Here is an 18,316-nt window from a genome sequence, read left to right on the forward strand (position 1 = left end):
TATGGACTGTAAGCTAAGAAGTGCAGTTAATACTAGAATTCACTCATATGAAAAAAAATCCTCAGAACAGATTTTGCGATGCTTCTTGGCTGTGCATTTTACCCATTATGTTTTAGCAAACGAAAACATTGTTAGACCATTTTGTGCGAACTCTCCATGATCAGTTCCCTTCATTTGGTCCATCTCAACAGGAGACAGGAAAGCACTTGCCTCATTGTGTGCGCTTAGTATCCACTGATGGGAAATTCAATAGTAGCAAATCAATGTGGAAAGCGAGAGCCCTGCTGCATCATTCACAGCCTAAATCTGTCAAGGCGTCTCCAACCGAGCCAAATTAGCATTCTGCTGTATGCATTGTGGAGCCCAGGAAAGAGAATTGGGCATCAGTGTTTGGGAATTTTAGATTGTACCGTGGAAGTGCACAGGGCTGCCTCAAAGCGTAGCGGATGATGGAGCAATCTGATGGGTTTTGGGGGAGATGGCGGATACTGGTGACGTTAAGTCTCCTTCTTTTTATGAGTCACAGTCAGGTTTGATTTCTCTGCTCTCGTCTGGATGGTGTAATCCCAGCGTGAAGCCTGTGAGAGGCTCAGAGACTCAGCATCCTGTGCCTGGAGCCGTGCTGCTGGAGACAGCTCTCCTTTTTCCTCCCCCTCTCTCTGTCTCTCAGTGCATCATCTAAGCTGCTCTATCTACCTCATCACTCCAGTCTGAACCCACAGTGTTCACCATGTGAAGCACGGCTGCCATTTCATGAGCTGGACTGACATGCTGCCTCAGGCAGTTTGCAGGGGGTCGAATTTGTGTAGCTTTTCAACCTATGAAAGAAAACCTTTAGGCAAGCAGTAATCTGTGCTTGCTGACTACAGAATTGTATATAAAATAGATATTAAACCCAAGACTGCAGTATTTCCCTGAATTAAACTTGCTAAATTGTATTTGTAGATCTTATTATATTCTGTACTTTGAAAGGATGTTCTTCAAAGAAGATGAGCGTGCTGAAACTGCAAGGCATGAAAGTAGCTGTGGTGGGTTGAGGCATATCACTCCAAGAATGAAGATAATTGAAGAAAGACATGCACACAGATCTAACTATATTGACTTTATCTTAAACCATCACCATGGTTACTAGCATGCCTAAGAGGTTTCCCATGCCCTGTGGATAGGCTGAATATGATCTCTAATTGCTTAATCCAGATAAGAGTGATGATACTGAGAAGCATGAGAAAGATCAATCACTGAATTCTAATATATCTTTTTCATCCTTATTAGTGGAAGATTGCTTGTTCCTAGAAGGAAAGATTAAAATTTAAAGTCCTTCAGCCACAACATAGTGTCTAAAAATGAGGTGACTAAAGATTTTAAAGGGATTTGCTCACTCATTCTCATAAAGGCCCATGTCATAGAAAACCCATATTTGAAATGAAAAAATAAGGTATGGTTTGGAAACATGTTTAAAAATGTGGCATTCACTCCCCAGTTCTTAGAGTTCATACAACGAAATAAAGCTGCTAAAAAGGCCCTTTTGGGTTCATTACGTTTTCTTGAAAAAGCCAACTTACTGTTCTTCACTTTCTTCTTATTATTATTCTGCCGTCAGAAATTTGCATCACAAATGGTCCATCTCAACAGGTCCATCTGTCACAGTGACAGTAAAGATAGTAGGTGTAGATCTCAACCTAGAATAAAACAAATACAGAGGAAATGAATGGTGAAATGTTCAGAACTTTCAAGTCTGTCTGCCACAAATGATGTTACAAATAATACCTCTCACTCTGACCCTCATAGACATTGCATACAAATTGACATACTACCTCACACCTTAGCAATGGACACCATAGCAATGGCCTAGCAACCACCTGGGAATCCGTAGCAATGGCCTAACAACACTGTAACAACCACCTGGGTACCATAGCAACAGCTTAACAACAGCTTAGCAACACCTTAGCAACCACCTAACAACTGCCATGCAACACCTTACAAGCAAGCCCTTTGAGTACAGCTCGGCTTGACCCGCCATCCTTCAAGGCACGTGGAAGGCAAGCATCTAGACTGTTCTCTGTGCTGGCACCCAGGTGGTGGAACGAACTCCCACTGGCTGTCCGTACAGCAGAGTCTCTCGCTATCTTCAAACACAGACTGAAGACACACCTGTTTATACAGCACTTAAATGAGCACTAAATTAAGTATTGATTGGAATGTATTGTACAGCACTTATGTATTGTATTGTATTGTATTGCACTGTTCTGTGTTTAACTCTGTCCCTTTTTCACTAGGTGTCAATGACCTTCTGATTCTAGCAGTATCTGAGCTTAGGACTGGCTTTCTCTCTAACCTATTGGTAGCTAGCGAAGATTCTTGCTCTGGATAGACAAAGCACTTTTTGTAAGTCGCTCTGGATAAGAGCGTCTGCTAAATGATGTAAATGTAAATGTAAATGTAAAAAGCAAGAATACCATAGCAACCTTGTAGCAGCACCGTAGCAACTGCCTGGAATAACTTTCTTTAAACCCAATTTAGTTATCAAAGACAATCAACAGTGTTTAGCTACTGCTTTAGTTTTTAAAGCGCTTTAAGCTGGCTTTGTCAAGCCAACTTAAAGTCTGTTCACAGACTTTACCTTCCTACTTAATTTTGTGATGTCATGAAAAACTAAAACGCATATATACACCTTTTTAGCCTCCATCAGTTAAGCTCTGTCTGTTACCATTGAAGCTATAAGGAGCGTTTCATTCTCGATAAACGATAAAGAGAGGATGGAAAATAGTAATGTAATAATGGATCTTAAGGAAAGAAAAATTGAAGAAAAATTGATGATATGGGACCTTTAAAATGAATGAATAAACAAGTTAATAAGTGAATGAATGAATGAATGAATGAATGAATCAATCAATCAATCAATCAATTACTTTTATTCTGCATCAGTGAATAAATTAAGTACTAATTAAGTTGCTCAGCACTATGTTGCAAATATTCAAGCCATTTTTATGTAAACATATTTTGTAGACTTGACACTTAAGCTGAAAACAGTGACAGTAAAGATAGTAGGCATAAAAGATCTTAACCCAGAATAAAACAAATACAGGAACAGAACAAATGAAAAAGCTGTACAGTCACCAGCAATTGACTTGCGTAACAGAATTATGAAAGCTCCAATAGCTAGTGTCATAGCAGTGTAGCGCATGATCTGTTTTGGGAAAACAGTTATTTCAGGCAATGAAGCTAAAAAATTGGTTCTCTCGCTGTTCTATTTGAGATGTTTTGACTCATCTTATCTGCTTGTGTAGGTTACATTGAAGAAGCCTGTATCATTCCCTGTCCATCTGATTGCAAACTCAGTGAATGGTCAAACTGGTCACGCTGCAGCAAGTCCTGTGGAAGTGGGGTCAAAGTGCGCTCCAAATGGCTTAGAGAGAAGCCTTACAATGGTGGTCGACCATGCCCCAAACTAGACCATGTTAATCAGGTAAGCTGGTGACTTTGAACTGCGTTTGTTCACCACCTGGGGATAAGGAAGGTCTTTGGTCCATTTTAATGTTTAATTACATTACCAGGGTATCATTAATATTTAATTACAGGACCAAACAGAATTATATTTCTGTTTAATGCACAGCAAGGGATGTACTATTATATATGTATCATGTTTATTTAACATTGACATTAAACATTAATATTAAAACATGTTTATTTCATGTTTTATTTAATGTCGGAGATAAAAGTTCCGACTTTATCTCGTAGTTATAGACTTTTAAAAAATAGGTGAGCTAGGACACTATGATGGGTCTGGCAACTCAAGTGTTCTTTGTTAACCCTCTCTTGTTTTTTTCCCCACTATTTCTTCTTGGTCATTGAACTCACACCGTAGGCTCAGGTGAGTAATACACATTTTTCAGGAGAAGTAACCTGCTTTGGCAATGTTTAACATAGATCTGATACTGGTTGATCAATATGTAATCAAATCCATGTGGTATTTTAACAGGTATATGAGGTTGTACCATGTCAGAGTGACTGTGGTCAGTATGTTTGGGTGGCTGAACCTTGGAGTGTGTGGAAAGTCAGCAATGTGGATCTGAAGGAGAACTGTGGGGAGGGAGTGCAGACCAGGAAAGTTAGGTATGATTTGCATCACCCAGATAAAAATATATGATTCATGATTCCTGTTATGTATTTATGCTACATGTACGCAGCATTTCAGTGTTATTTGTGGCTTGATGTGTGATTGTATTTATCTGAATAGGAGTCTATCATGTACGTATATGCACTGGGTACAGGAAGCCACTCCTGTACTGTTGTGATGTTTTAGGTGTTATGTATGTATATTTGTATGCTGTTGTCTTTGTAGCAATTTCTACTGGCCTTGATCATGTGGAAATAGAAGCTTCTATTTTATTCTATTCAGGGCTCCAGACAAAAAATTAGCGTAAGGAGCCACTGGATCCTTAAAGAAAAAAAAAATCAGGCACCAGTATATTTTTTTAAGTGCCAAATAATAATATGCAAAAAAATAAAGCTTTTCAACTCACCTCAGGTCACCTCTGTGATTCAAGTATCTCTGCCCTCCATTGTGCCCGTTCTATTCTGCTCTATTCTATTCTATTATATTATATTATATTATATACTATTCTATATCTGCAGACCACAGACTGCCACACATATAAGTTCAAACTACAACCAAATACAAATACGTTACCCTTAAAAAGTTGTTTATTCTTTGTAGGTGCATGCAAAATACAATTGATGGTCCTTCAGATCCTGTTGAGGACTATCTGTGTGACCCGGAGGAGATGCCACTTGGAGCCAGAGAAAGTAAGCTGCCCTGTCCAGAGGACTGTGTCCTGTCTGACTGGAGCCCCTGGAGTCGATGCCCACTGGTGAGAAAATGATGAAGTCTGTTTATTGACCAGAGAACTTATTTTACAACTTTTCTTAACACTATTGGTCTCATTTTGACATTGCAGCCTCCTTCTTTTCCCAATGGCATTTTAATATATGTATCTGAGCCCCAGGCTCGCATTCAGCACAGCATGGTGTGTAATATGAAAGTGGGTTCAGCCCTTCTTCAAAGCACCGGTGAGCATGGAGCTCTTTCAACCCCAGAAACCTCCGTCTGACACCTCTAATGCAAACTGACTGGTCGGTGGGAGGCCCTGACTCCTCTTCCCCTACCGATTTTCCATTCTCCTGTTGAGAGGGTTGTGCAACACAGCATGTTTCTTAGAGCTGCTCATGGGCTCAGCTCACACCGATTTAAAGTCATGCCATTCGGACTCAGCAGGGGCCCGGCAGCATTCGAATAAAAAGAAAAAATGGGCAGATAGGAGGGGTCCAAGAAAAGGTAGATTATGCTTGGTTGGTTAGGTCTCACTGTTATAAATAGCTTGTGGTGGTTTAGGTTGGTAAAAGTGGTCATTATGGAGGATTCTTTGGGGGGGGGCTATTCTGTCACATCAAAATGTGATTCCCAGACACTTTGCCACAGAGCAGCAAAGGATGTTAATTACCATGCATAGAGAAAGTGTCCCTGCAGAAGAAACGGCAGGGGAAGGGAGACCCTCCAAACGAATGTCTTGACATGAGAATTTTTTCTTAGAAAAGGTTGGCAGTGCTTGAAACAGTAAGACATTTTTCCTGTCTAAAATCATTCTGCTGGAAACCTTCTGACAGTATTCAGCATAAACTTTTCTCTCTTGTCTAATGTTTAATTAGAGTTAGGGTCACTGAGAGTTTTCTGCTTCTTTCAGCCATGCAATGCGAATAACACCCGAGAAAGGACAGCCAGCCCAATCCGTCAGCCCGGCGAATCAAAGCAGTGTCCACCCACAACTGAGCGAGAGCCGTGCACTCTCAACACCAACTGCTTTCACTACTCCTACAACATCACAGGTACCTGTCAGAATTTGACAGTGAACTGGTTTAGTGGTCTAGTGGTTTTGTAAAAGGAATATATCCTGTTAGTATAAGATGACTGTCTGTGATCATGTTTTGTTACTCAGTGGTCTGGTGGACCCACCCCATTATTGTTTTTTTTTAAATCAATACAGTCATAACAATTTATGTAAAAATACCAGGTGTTTAAAATATCACAAGTGGCCAGCATAGGGTTCTCCTTTAGCAGCTGTAGCCAGTGAGCAGCCTGTCCATGTTGTCCACCCTCACACACACACACACATATATAAACACATTCACACACACACACACTTATACAAAGACATTCACACACACACGCATATACAAACACATTCACACACACACACACACACACACACACAAGGCCAAGAAATCTGTGGTTGAAATAATAAAAAATCACATCAATTTTTCTTTTGGTAAACTTTGAAAATGGGTCCCACAGACCCGAACACCACACAAGGGTTAAATTTGTCTATTGTTTACTTAAAATATAAACCTTATCATTGGAGATTTGTGAGTGAGTGAGAGAGAGAGAGAGAAATAGAGAGAGAGAGACAAAGAAAGATTACAAAACCCTGTAATGCTCATTTTTTGGAAGAAGGGAAAAATTTGAAGTTTCATATACGCTACTGTAACAACATTTTATTTGAGACATCTTTGGACAATTTGAGAAATTTTTGGACAATCTGTGATTTTCATGTTTTTCATATAATTTTTTTTATGTCCAGACAGAGAAAGCATGACAGAGAGAGAGACAGTACACTATAAAACACTGGTGTGAATGCAAATAAAGCATAAATACAGTGAAACTAAACAACATCTTTTTGGCCAAAACAGCACAGTGGTTTGAGTTTGTACAGAGTGGTGTGCACCGCTTGCTGAACAGAACTAGTAATCAACACATTGTTTGTTCTGAGACCTCTCTCTGACTCTGATTGATCCATGTGTCACATAGTTGCTTGTGTCAATGCACGTAGCCTCTAGCAATGCTGAGATGTGCCTGGAGTTCAGTTTATGTATTTTTACAACAAACTGTTCGGTGGTAGTTCAATTTTATTTAATTCTTTCATTTTTTCAAGTGGTAACACTTTATTTGAAGGCTACTTACATAAAGACACCATAACACATGCATAAGTATTAAATAATGTATTTATAAAGCAGTATTTGTGTCTTTATGAACAGCTAATGCCAGTAATCGCAAGATCACATAAGCTGCAGTAAATGACGTTGTATTGACACTAGGGTTTTGTACTTTAACTCATGTAAAACTATGAAAATGATGCTTCATAATAGTGTTATAAATAGAACAAATGTCCATCACTTTAGGTTAGGGTCCTTTATGTCAAAGCAATGCCATTTACTTCATGAAACGTCTTTTGTTGTCTTGCGGTTTCTAGCATAAGATGATCATAAATATTCAAATATTGCTCATAAATATGTTGTTCAGTGCTTATGCATGTGTTATGTAGTCCCTATGTAGGTAGCCTTCAAATAAAGTGTTACCTTTGAAGTATACTGCCAGCTGTAGAGGCCATTGCATAGATTTGTTATTTTCCAATAAATGAGTTCCATTCAGCAGCACACCTGATTCGATTCAATGAAGGATTGGTTAGTTGAACTAGAGATTGGTTGGTTACAGTAAATGCTGGCCTTCCTCGAGAAGAGATTTGAAAATGGATAAGTTTCAACAGTGAGAGACATATAATCACAATGTATTGTTTTTTTGTATTTATTCCGATGTTAGTGTTGTTTTGAACAAATAAATGCCTGTTGCTCAAATAAATGGCATTACCTATCAAGATTTTTATATAGTTCTGTGTTTTAGAGGATTATAGTTATACTTAATGATTCTTACCGTGTTTTCAGACTGGAGCACATGCCAGCTGAGTGAACGAGCTGTATGTGGCAGCGGCATTAAGACGCGCATGCTGGACTGTGTGCGCAGTGATGGCAAGTCTGTGGACCTCAAGTTCTGTGACGAGGTATGATACTACCCTCAGCAGATGTGTTGTACTACTCTTATGACAATTATTTGACCATATGATTCTCCTTATTTTAGCTTAACCTTGAGAGGAAATGGCAGATGAATGCTTCCTGCGTGGTTGAGTGTCCCATCAACTGTCAACTGTCTGACTGGTCCTCCTGGTCTGAGTGCACTCACAACTGTGGGCTAGCAGGTACACCAACACCTCCAAGATGTGCTATACACACAGAGTCTAGTGCTTCCATAGACTTACACAGACAAACTGATTAAATGGGCCTAGACAGAGCTAGTCAGAATTGGCAGGTAATATTAACTATCACCTATGGATGACTTCATAAGCCTTAGGTGGTGAGGTTTTTGTGGAATAAGAAGTGATGTCAGTTAATATGATCAGTTTCTCAGTTGTTAGTTTTTCACAGGATTGCTCAGAGCTCTTAGCTGTCTTTCACAATAACATCAGCAAAGTAATGACTGAAACCAGAGACATTTTATGGCATGAGAGCGATTATGTTATCGCCCAAAAGCAGCATTTGAGAGGAGGATAATAATGTCCTTGTGTGTAATTCCATCAGCTCAGACGATTGATTGGGGGTCCATTATGTCTGTGCGCCCGGGGCCTGCAGAACCACTCCACTGCAGGAAGCTGCAGCGCCAGCGGCCAGCTGTAGCCAAAGCAAACGCTGCCTCCACAGAACACCTGCACTGGCCTGAGCTATTGTGGCAACCTTAATCTCTCCCCAGGCACAGGGGATTTTCATGAAACTAGTCAAGCAGGTGAACCTTCATCTCTTAATAGGAGGAGATTCAGCTTCTCCATCTCACTGATAGAAGCTCCATTCACACAAAGGCAATAATGACCAGCATTAGAGACGTGCACGGGAAAGGACAGGCGTGACTTGTTTCGTTATCAAAACACAAATCAGAGAGCCAGGCACAACGTGTCCTAAGGAGGTGCATAAATAATCAAAATAAATTCCTTTGTGAGTGTTCCTGTGCCAAGCGCTGCACAGTGACAGCTGGTGCTGGCTTCCCTGCCCAGTAGCCCCTGGCCCCCCCACTGTTCACCCCTGAAATGCTTGGCACCCAGGACACCTGCAGCGCATGAGGAATAACAGTGAAGCACTTAGCGTGAACTCAAACTACAGAAAAGAAAACTGATAGCACATATTCTGTTACCAAAAATGAAAAAGTAGTAGTGATATAGTGAGGTGTAACAAAACATTTGATTGCAAAAAATGTGACAGTGCTTTTAGTCTTAGTCATCACCTTCAAAATTCAGTCAAAAAATTTTAAGAATATTTAACCCACCAAAATAATAATGCTATTCTCTGATAGCCCTCCTGTGGGAATTCCAATAGTGTGTAAGCACTAAGCCAACTTTCTGGCCATTCTAGATTAAACACAGACGTTTTAAGCTTGTAAAAGACTTTCCATGTTCTTTATTTGAAGTTTTCAACAGATCGTAGCACCTGTTTTACCTTGTTTGTTGCAGTGACTCTGTTAGTAAAGGGCCATGGCATAGAGCTGCCGCTGTTTTCCATTTCTAACATATGACTGAAACCTGACTAGACTACATTGCATATTCACAGTAAATGACATATATAGGAGTTCCAGAAATCCCACAATATCTTTTTCTCAAAAAATTGGTTCCACCCATTGAAAATCAAAATGTGATTACTGTCATCTTCTAATTATTTTGGTAGTTAATGTAACACGCGAGTCCTTCTGTCCTGCTCCTGAAAGTCTAACCAGTGGAAGAACTTGCTTGGCTGTATCTACCTAAATACAGCAAGGAAAGAAATCTTAGGTGAACAATTTTTTGTAGGGTATTTTAAATCTTAAATGTTTTGCTTTCAGATAAAATGTAGCAAGAAAACGAGTATTATTAAAATACTAGAGTTTAAATGCTACATAAATACAGTGCATACAAATAAAACAGATGTAATGAACCCACACCAGCACTCCATGTCATACAATATATTTCCAGCTCCTGGCCTCCTCCCAGCTTCATTTATCCATTCAAATTTTTGCTCTCTATTTCATGATAGTACCAAATTGTGAACCCTGTACCAAGGTTTGAATCAAATTATGAGCCAAATGTGCCTGAACAGAGGCATGGGGCTAGTTTAATAAGCTGAGCTGGTTGATTGGGGATGTTGGGAGAGGTTTCTCTGCGGGGACAGGCCTGTCTCAGCAGCCTGTGGAGAAGATGAATTGGCAACTCGTCAGACTTGCTGGAGGGCAGTGTGTCAGCACGGGATGCTCTGATCGTCTTTAACATTAAGGAGCATCGCGATGCACGCTGTAGGGCCATGTGCACTCATTCTCGTTAAAAAACAGCTCAGAAGATAATATCAGTTGTCGACCCACCATGGCCCGAGGATTTTTATTTGATGCAGCATCTTTATTGTGATAGCATAAACATGGGCTAGTCAGAGACTGTGGCTGCTAGCGTAGCGGGCTAATTGGGCGTGCTGGACTGGGTGACCTTTGGATGCAAACACTGGGGGAAGATGTATGGCTGTGTGTCGACACAATGAATGGAAGAAGTCGGCCTTTAGGGTTCTTACAGCAGTCGACTTTATTTCTGAGTTGAGTGCTAGTGGCCTGTACTCTGAGCTCAGCGGGGAGCCGAGCGCCTTGAAAACTGTGTCAGAGCACTGGCCCCTAAACCCAGTGAATCGTGTTAGATTTCATAACCAAGGCTATTCAGTGAAAGCCATAGCTCCTGCTTTCTGTCAGTTCCCCAGCACACGACTTACAATTTTACATGCAGTGACTTTTGTACAGCTTTATAGATTCTAGTGTTTTTGCAGCCTGCACAATGATACTGCCTACCATGCAAGATAATTGTCAAGTAAGTTGTAGGTAAAAAAAAGCTCATATATATTCCCCTGAGACAGTGGCTAATCGCTACAGCTTAATTGCAAGTGTCTCTTGGGTTCCACTCTTAAACAGCAGGAAGCGTTTAGGATAAGAGACGGCTCTCCTGCGTTCTCTCCCTTCTTTCACAGCTGAATTGAAAAACAATGGAGATGAATATTCAAAGCAGTCCCTGGCACTGGAATCAGGCTTGAAAATGGCTCTGCTGATTAGGTTATTTCCAGGAGAACAGAACAACTGGAGCGATATTACTCAGAGACAAATGTTTCAGGTCACACGCCATTTCGGAATTGGATATCAAGTTATAACATGTGGTAGTGTGTGTAATATGAAACGCTTCCCTTACAGTAAAAACAAAAAAAGACTTTTTCAAGGACTCTGAAGTGATTCTGCTGGAGGGTGAATCTAAAAAAAGAGCTTGTAACAGGAGAGCTAAGCGTTGTACATTTCTTTTTCAGTGTGTTTCAGTGCTGCTTAGTGGGGAACTAAAGATTTTTTCTCATTGTTTCTTATTCTTGTATTTTTAAGCAAGATAGAAAAAACTAATTTAGTAATAATTATAATAATTAATGATAAGTATGTGATTCTCAGCAACAATGACAAAGTCTTCTGCATGGAAAACCTAAAAAAGAACTTTTAAAGGGAGAACGAAGGTGTGTTTATTTTCCATTGTGTAAAGGAGAATTAAAGGTCATACATTTAAATGGCTGTTTAAAAACAACAAAAATAACAATTAGACAATTAATTTAATCAAGTTTCTTGGCAGGAAGTGAAAATAAAGCTTTAAAAATACATATATAGAAGGATAAGACTCTCTCTCTCTCTCACTTTCTGTTTTTGCTCACTTTTGATCTCTTCTTTTCCTTTCTTTCTCTTTCTTTGTTTCTCTTTCTTTCCTCTCACTTCCTCTTTCACTTTCTCTTTGTTTCTCTTTTTTTTTCTGTGTTTGTCTGTCTCTTAACTATATTACAATTGGCTTATTTACTTAGTAATGTTTTTTGTCAAAAAAGTGACAATAAAATGTTAAAAAAGCATATATAGGGGAATGAGAATGTACAGTACTGTGTAAGTCTTAGACACCTAAAGAAATGGTTTAAATTAATTTATGTCAGCAGTGAGTGTATTTCTGACACTAAAAACTATATAACATTAGAATAAATACAATTAATATTATTACAATAAAAGTAACAAGTATTTGAGATGTTGTAAGCTGGTTAGATGAACAAAGTTTGGTCTCAGATTTTTCCATGACACCCCAGCCATCCCATGGATTTGTGCATCTCAGCAGCACTTCTGATTTAGTATAGCCAAACTGGATGATAACTACAAGTAATACCGGGCTTCCTCGAGGAGAGGTTTGGTGCTTTTTTTGAAGACAGTTGGATCTTTAGTCGACATTTGAAGGAAGCAAGGGACTCAAGGGAAGTTTCTTTTGAGTTGTGTTTTTCTTTTGAATTGAAGTAAATGTCTAATGTTAATTTTCATGGTCAAAGTGTTCATTTCTCCTGCTCTTTTGCTGTGCAGGGAAGTTGTGGAGGCGGAGGACAGTGATCCAGGCGTCTCAGGGCGATGGCCGACCGTGTCCCTCTCAGCTGGAGCAGTGGAAGCCGTGCCCCGTTAAGCCCTGCTACAGCTGGAGATACAGCGCCTGGTCTCCGTGCAAAGCTGAGGTCAGGCTACACTCCAGCTTACTGCATTCTGCCTCAGGCGTGCTCTTAATTCTCTGTTTTATGTGCTTAATAATTGCTCGTTGTCCGACAGCGTTTCAGTTCTTTTGTCTAGCGCAGTCTTTAGGCTCCTTTGCTCCTCTCTCTCTGCCTCATTCTTCTCTTTTCCTTTGCTTTTTCTCTTTTGCACTTTTGCATTTGTACTGTCTTCCTACTGTTGTCATGTGTCTAGATTTCCAGGCTCATCGGGGGGTTTAATTAAAGACAAGCAGCAGAAGACATAGCTCCCCCAGTCTCTCTCTCTCTCTCTCTCTCTCTCTCTCTCTCTCTCTCTCTGTTTTCACCCTCACTTACCCATAGACTTTTCCTCTCTCAGTTTCTCTCTCTCCCTCTGTTTCTTCTCCACCTCTCTCTCTTTCTTTCTCTCTGCCCTCTATTGTCTGCCAGCTCGGTGCCACACGCCCCTGTCACAGTGCATGCTCTGAGGACTGGAGTGAGGCAGTATTGTAGTGACTCCCTCCTTTGTTCTCCACTGCCTGGCTCTAAGTCGTGCTTTCTGACAGAGAGGCTCAGGGCTTGCTGCACTGTCTCGGCTGTGTCTCATGTTTTGAAAGATTTCGGATGGATACGGGGGAAAAAGATGATGCTGAGAGTTGACAGATTGAAATGCGTGTCAGACACTGAGCATTACACTGTGCACTGCAGTTCTTGGAGGATGTGCTGTTTGTGCCCCATATAGGCATTAGCAGGCTGAATTGCCACAAATCCAATTTTTTCTTAATATGACACAAATCAGAAATTTCAGAACTGTGTAGACAAGCAAATCTGATCTTTTCAAATCTTTTCAAATTTTTCAGATCTGAGCCAATTTCAGATGTGGTCCTAAATTGGATACATATCTGATTCGTGGTCATGCAAGCTCAATGAGAAAAGTCAGATCAGAATTTGTTTTGTTTTTCACTGTGCATTCACCACTATTATGTGTTAATGTGGCAACAGTGACTAACCTGATGTTAAGACAAGCAGTGCAAAAGCAATTAATCCCTTTTTTGCCTTCTTCTTTCTGTAATTATGAACAGCTGAGAGCTATTTAGAGCAAATTATTGTCATGACAAAGGCTTATTCTGCAGGTTAGTTTGTTTGTTTTTATTGATTAGGATTTGTACATGCAGAGTGTTTCAAGAGACAAGTTCTTTCACATTAATGACGGATTTGAGTCACTTACCCACAAAAATGTTAACCATCAAGGTAAAACGATTGGATCTTAGGAACTGAGATCCTGTTGGTGTGGGTTCAGGCCAGTTTTCTCCCTCTCAATGATGCACACAAAAGAGGCTTAAGGGCTAATAGCTCCCCTGTGGAGAATTTTCAGTATTAACTTGCTTAATGAGTGAGTGAGTTAATGAGTCAGTCAGTCAGTCAATCAGTCAGTCTCAAGATGCATCTATGAGGTTACATCTGAAAATTAAGAAGTATGTAATGTTGTATTGCTTCCATATGTGGTATAAGTGCAATAAGAGAAAAGCTCTTTCGCATTCACAACAGATTTGAGTCACTTACCCACATGAATGTGAACCATCAAGTTAGAACGATTGGATCTGAGCAAAAAAATTGGGACCGAGCAGTGCGGCTTGTATTATGACAGTTTTGATTCAGATTTGGACCACTTTCATATGTGGCTCTGAAATGTCATACATACCCGATATGCGGCAATGTGACCCCTGTATGGACAGCCAGATCAGAATTTATGTGACTTTTACATCAATCCAACTTAATCATTACCATAATTTCTTGCGCCCGAACCCTTTATGGCAACATCCTCAAAATGCCTGTTACTAGGGTTACGCTTTGCATCTTCTTTTGCTTTAGAGAAAAAGCGAGACCAGTGTGGTGTAAACCAACAAGCATGGTGCTGTCTAATGAGAATCATACATACAGCTATCCAAACTGAAGTTTACTTCAAGAATATTTGATTCACAGCAGGTAAACAAAATAAACTGTGCTTTCTTTCTCAGCTTCCACAAATAAAACAAGCACAGAAATTCATTTGTACTCTTATCTGTAAACTTTGTCCAGCATGGTTGTTCAGGTTTCTGCTCTTTGTCCTTAAAGTTGAACCACTTAACCCAGGCTTATTACATACTAAGGCTTATTATTTAGTAACTACAGGGACTTCAATGCTATTCCTAGGTTATAGAAGTGTGTAATAACAGTATGGGCAGCCAGTCCGTCAGTCTGAAGACACGTCTATGGGGTTACATGTGAAAATGGAGAAGTGTGTAATGTGTTGTTTCTGTACGCGGTTTATGTGCAGGGTGCTCGATGTGGAGAGGGCCTGCGCTTCAGAAACGTGTCCTGCTTCGTTTCGGATGGCTCTGGGAAAGATGAGGGCAGTTTGGTGGATGAGGAGCTGTGTGGAGACTTGGAACAAACGGTGGATGGAGATAAACAGATCACTCTAGAGGAGTCCTGCACAGTGCCCTGTCCAGGTAAGGTCAACCACACACACAAATATGCATATGCATGAGCCTTTGATAGTGAGTGTGTGCAGTATATTATAATGCTATAATGAGTTTTATTCTATCAGAGTACCACATTTGTTCAACACTTAGAAGTTGCAGTGATTGCCAGCGATAACAAAAGTTATCAGCAACATTTGTGTCAAAATGTGGATGCTAAACTTTCAATCAGTAGCACATTTGATATTTTATTATAGTTAGAATTTGATGAAAGGCTATTGTTGTGCATTCAGTTGTAGCTGTGAAACAATCCATTAGGTAAAGTCAACATAAAAATTTGACATTTTTGAGTTTGTCATTTCTTGACATAAAAGAATAATTAGAAGTGTAGACACGGATCTGTCGATACAGAATGTAAATCTAGTATAAATGTAATATTATTACCTACCTATGTATTTAATTATGGTGTGTTCATTTTTGTAACACTTTCATTTTCATTTTTTAAACACTTCAGACCTACTAAAATATGCCTCTCTGCTCTGAGGGGTATTATATAGTTCGCTCTGGTGCTGCACTGACATTCTTAGACATCTGAGGAATAGCTGCTCTTCTGTTTTTCTTTATATATCACACTAATGCACAAGCTTCACGCTCAGTGAATGTGCACTTTCACTTTATTTTCCATAGATCTAAACACAGTTATCACTCTAATCACTATTCCTTGTTCTGTTCTGTAAATTACATTAACATCAGCCACTTCTCCGCAGACATGCGACTGAAGAGCGTGTCACAGAGCGTTTCTTAGGCTAGACCTGCTAAAGCCATTTGCTTTTAAATCACTCTCTGTATCAGCTCTGGTTTAGCACATTTATAAGGGGCGATGACTTTTATGAAGTGAAGTAGAAGCAGGTTTCCCAGGACCCCAGGACACTGCTCTTCTCACCCGCTGTCAGAGTCATGCCTTTCACTCAGGCATCAGGGTTTACAGGGGTTCCAATAAAAGCTCTACAAACCTGACTTATTCCTGACAGTCTCCACATGCTGTTTTATTGTGCTGCAAATCTGATATATGTTCTATTTGCTCTTACTTTGTAAGAACATTCTGGAGGTTATATAGACTTATTTTAGTGGCACACCTACACACGGCTCTGTCTCTCAGCTGAGTGCAGCAGAGTGGACATGGAAAATAGTGTACTGATGTTTATGACCATTAAATATAGACCTCTCATAGATCTCTGTCTCTCTCTCTCTCTCTCTCTCTCTCTCTATTTCTCTCTCTCTGTCTCTCTCTTTGTAAGTCTCTCTCTTACTTCTTTTTCTCCATCTTTTTCTCTCTCTCTCTCTCTCTTATTTTTTTCTCTTCTCTCTCTCTTTCTGTCTCATTGTGTCTCTCACTCCTTTTTCTCTCTCCTCTCTCTCTCTCTGCTTCTCTCTCTCTCTGTCCATCTCTCTCTGTCTTTCTGACTCTCACTCTTCTTTCTCCCCCTTTCCCTCTCTCTCTTTGTCTCTCTTTATCTGTCTCTCACTTCATCTTCATCTTTTTCTCTCTGTCTCTTTCTCTTCTCTCTCTTTCTCTCTCTCTCTCTCTCACTCCTCTTTCTCCATTATCTCTCTCTGCTTCTCTCGTTCTGTCTCTGTCTCTCTCTGTCTTACTTCTTTCTTCCCTTTCTCTCTCTCTGCTTCTCTCTCTCTCTTTCTCCTTTTTCTTTCTCTTTTTCTCATTTCTCTTGATCACTCCTCTTTCTCCCTTTTCTCTTTATACTTCTCTCTGTCTTTTTCTGTTTTTCTCTCACTCCTCTTTCTCTTTAGTCATCTCTATCTCCTCTTTCTGCATCTTCCTCTCTCTGACTTTTTTCTCTTTTTCTTCTCTCTATTACTCTCTCTGTCTATGTTTCTCACTCCTCTTTCTCCCTTTTCTCTCTGCTTCTCTTTCTTTCTCTCTCTTTTTTATCTCTCAATCTCTTCTCTGTCTTTTTCCTCTCTCTGCTTCTCTCTCTTTCTCTTTTTGTCTCTCACTCCTCTTTCTCCACCATTTTGCTCTATCTCTATCTCTCTCTCTCTCTCTCTCTCTCTCTCTCTCTCTCTCTCTCTCTCTCTCTTCTCTGTTTAAATTGTGATAATAATGCTGGGATGTACAGAATCATTTATTTTTTTTAACTAAATTTTTTCGGGCTCAGCCAGCGTGTGTGAGTGACAGATATATCCCTGTGTTTTGACATGTTCTGTGTAGCTGAGGCAGAGAGTTGTGACACAGGTTTTTTTGCAGCAGTGAATGTGACAGTAATGATTCACCAGCATTCATGTGTGTCTGTGTATGTGAGGGAGGAGGAGAGACGAAGAAAGAAACGGTGAATATTTGGGGTGCGTTGTCAATTAGATGAAACCAACGACACTCTTTCCGCATCTGTGCTGTGTGGACCGATTCGTTACGGAGTTCTACTGTCAGTCGCAGGCTGTGAACTTTGACCTACATAAGGTCAAAATATCATAATGGAATGATTTTGGATACATATTGCGATTACAGCATACATTACAATATTCTGAAAAAAAACATTATTAACTCTTGATGTGATGCAGTTAAAGGCTCGCGTGCATTTTGTATTCAAAATTGTGGTAACGCTTCCATATGGGGGGACTTTATAACACCCTTGTAATGCCCTTATTAAGCCACTAGCTGGTGATTAAATGGTTGCTCCTTAGTACTTCATTGAATAATAACAAGAGTGAATAAAGCATTTGCCACAGCAGTTTTATTTATGTATTATCAGGTGCACATGCCTTACCTATCAGTGGGCCTATAATATGCTTATTTTCATTTGATTCCTATCAACATTACTACCAATGAGATTAAAATTAATATCCACTAATTAACTCTATATAATGACTAACTTACAAAAAGGTGCCCCATTTAAACATTGAGTCTGCATGAACTGGCCTGTTAGAGTCTCAGCAGTCTTAGAAAAGCACTACTTGAATGTCCTCATATAAATAAAAGATTTGTAAAAGATTATTATGTTTGATACACAAATAAAAGTACCTTGGAAATGCTTAATTTACTCTAATTGTTGCTTAATAAAGTAATAATGAGCAGCCAGTTTATTATCACCTATTGGCTTGAGAAGTGAGTGAACCAGCTGTGGGTTCAGTAAGGCTTAGTAAGGGCACAATAATGGAGACCTAAAATGTTGTGCAAAAGAATATGATGTATAATACACAAATAGAAGAGTTAGTATGCCTAATGCATCACCTTACTTGTTGCTTAATAAAGTAGTAATGAACAGCCAGTTAATTGCCAGCTGCTAGTTTGTTAAGACTTAATAAGAACAAGGGCATTGGATCATTTGAATGCCTTGACTCATCCAAAAGATCACCTGTGATTGGTCAGGATGCTCCAGCTCAAAGTGGCGTGATTGGTT

At 39.8% G+C, this 18,316-nt stretch overlaps 1 protein-coding gene across 1 annotated transcript in view; it reads left to right on the plus strand.

The window, feature by feature from the left end:
- Positions 1–18,316, plus strand: part of thsd7aa (thrombospondin, type I, domain containing 7Aa) — a 168,932-nt gene that overhangs the window by 130,245 nt on the left and 20,371 nt on the right. The window contains exons 14-22 of the mRNA XM_036566242.1: positions 3,288–3,466; positions 3,866–3,871; positions 3,980–4,113; positions 4,718–4,871; positions 5,742–5,883; positions 7,774–7,889; positions 7,967–8,084; positions 12,299–12,444; positions 14,756–14,930. Coding sequence (XP_036422135.1) covers positions 3,288–3,466; positions 3,866–3,871; positions 3,980–4,113; positions 4,718–4,871; positions 5,742–5,883; positions 7,774–7,889; positions 7,967–8,084; positions 12,299–12,444; positions 14,756–14,930 — 1,170 coding nt within the window. The remainder of the gene's footprint in view (positions 1–3,287; positions 3,467–3,865; positions 3,872–3,979; positions 4,114–4,717; positions 4,872–5,741; positions 5,884–7,773; positions 7,890–7,966; positions 8,085–12,298; positions 12,445–14,755; positions 14,931–18,316) is intronic.

The sequence above is a fragment of the Colossoma macropomum genome, unplaced genomic scaffold (genome assembly GCF_904425465.1).
Source record: "Colossoma macropomum unplaced genomic scaffold, Colossoma_macropomum, whole genome shotgun sequence".
NCBI classification, from domain to species: domain Eukaryota; kingdom Metazoa; phylum Chordata; class Actinopteri; order Characiformes; family Serrasalmidae; genus Colossoma; species Colossoma macropomum.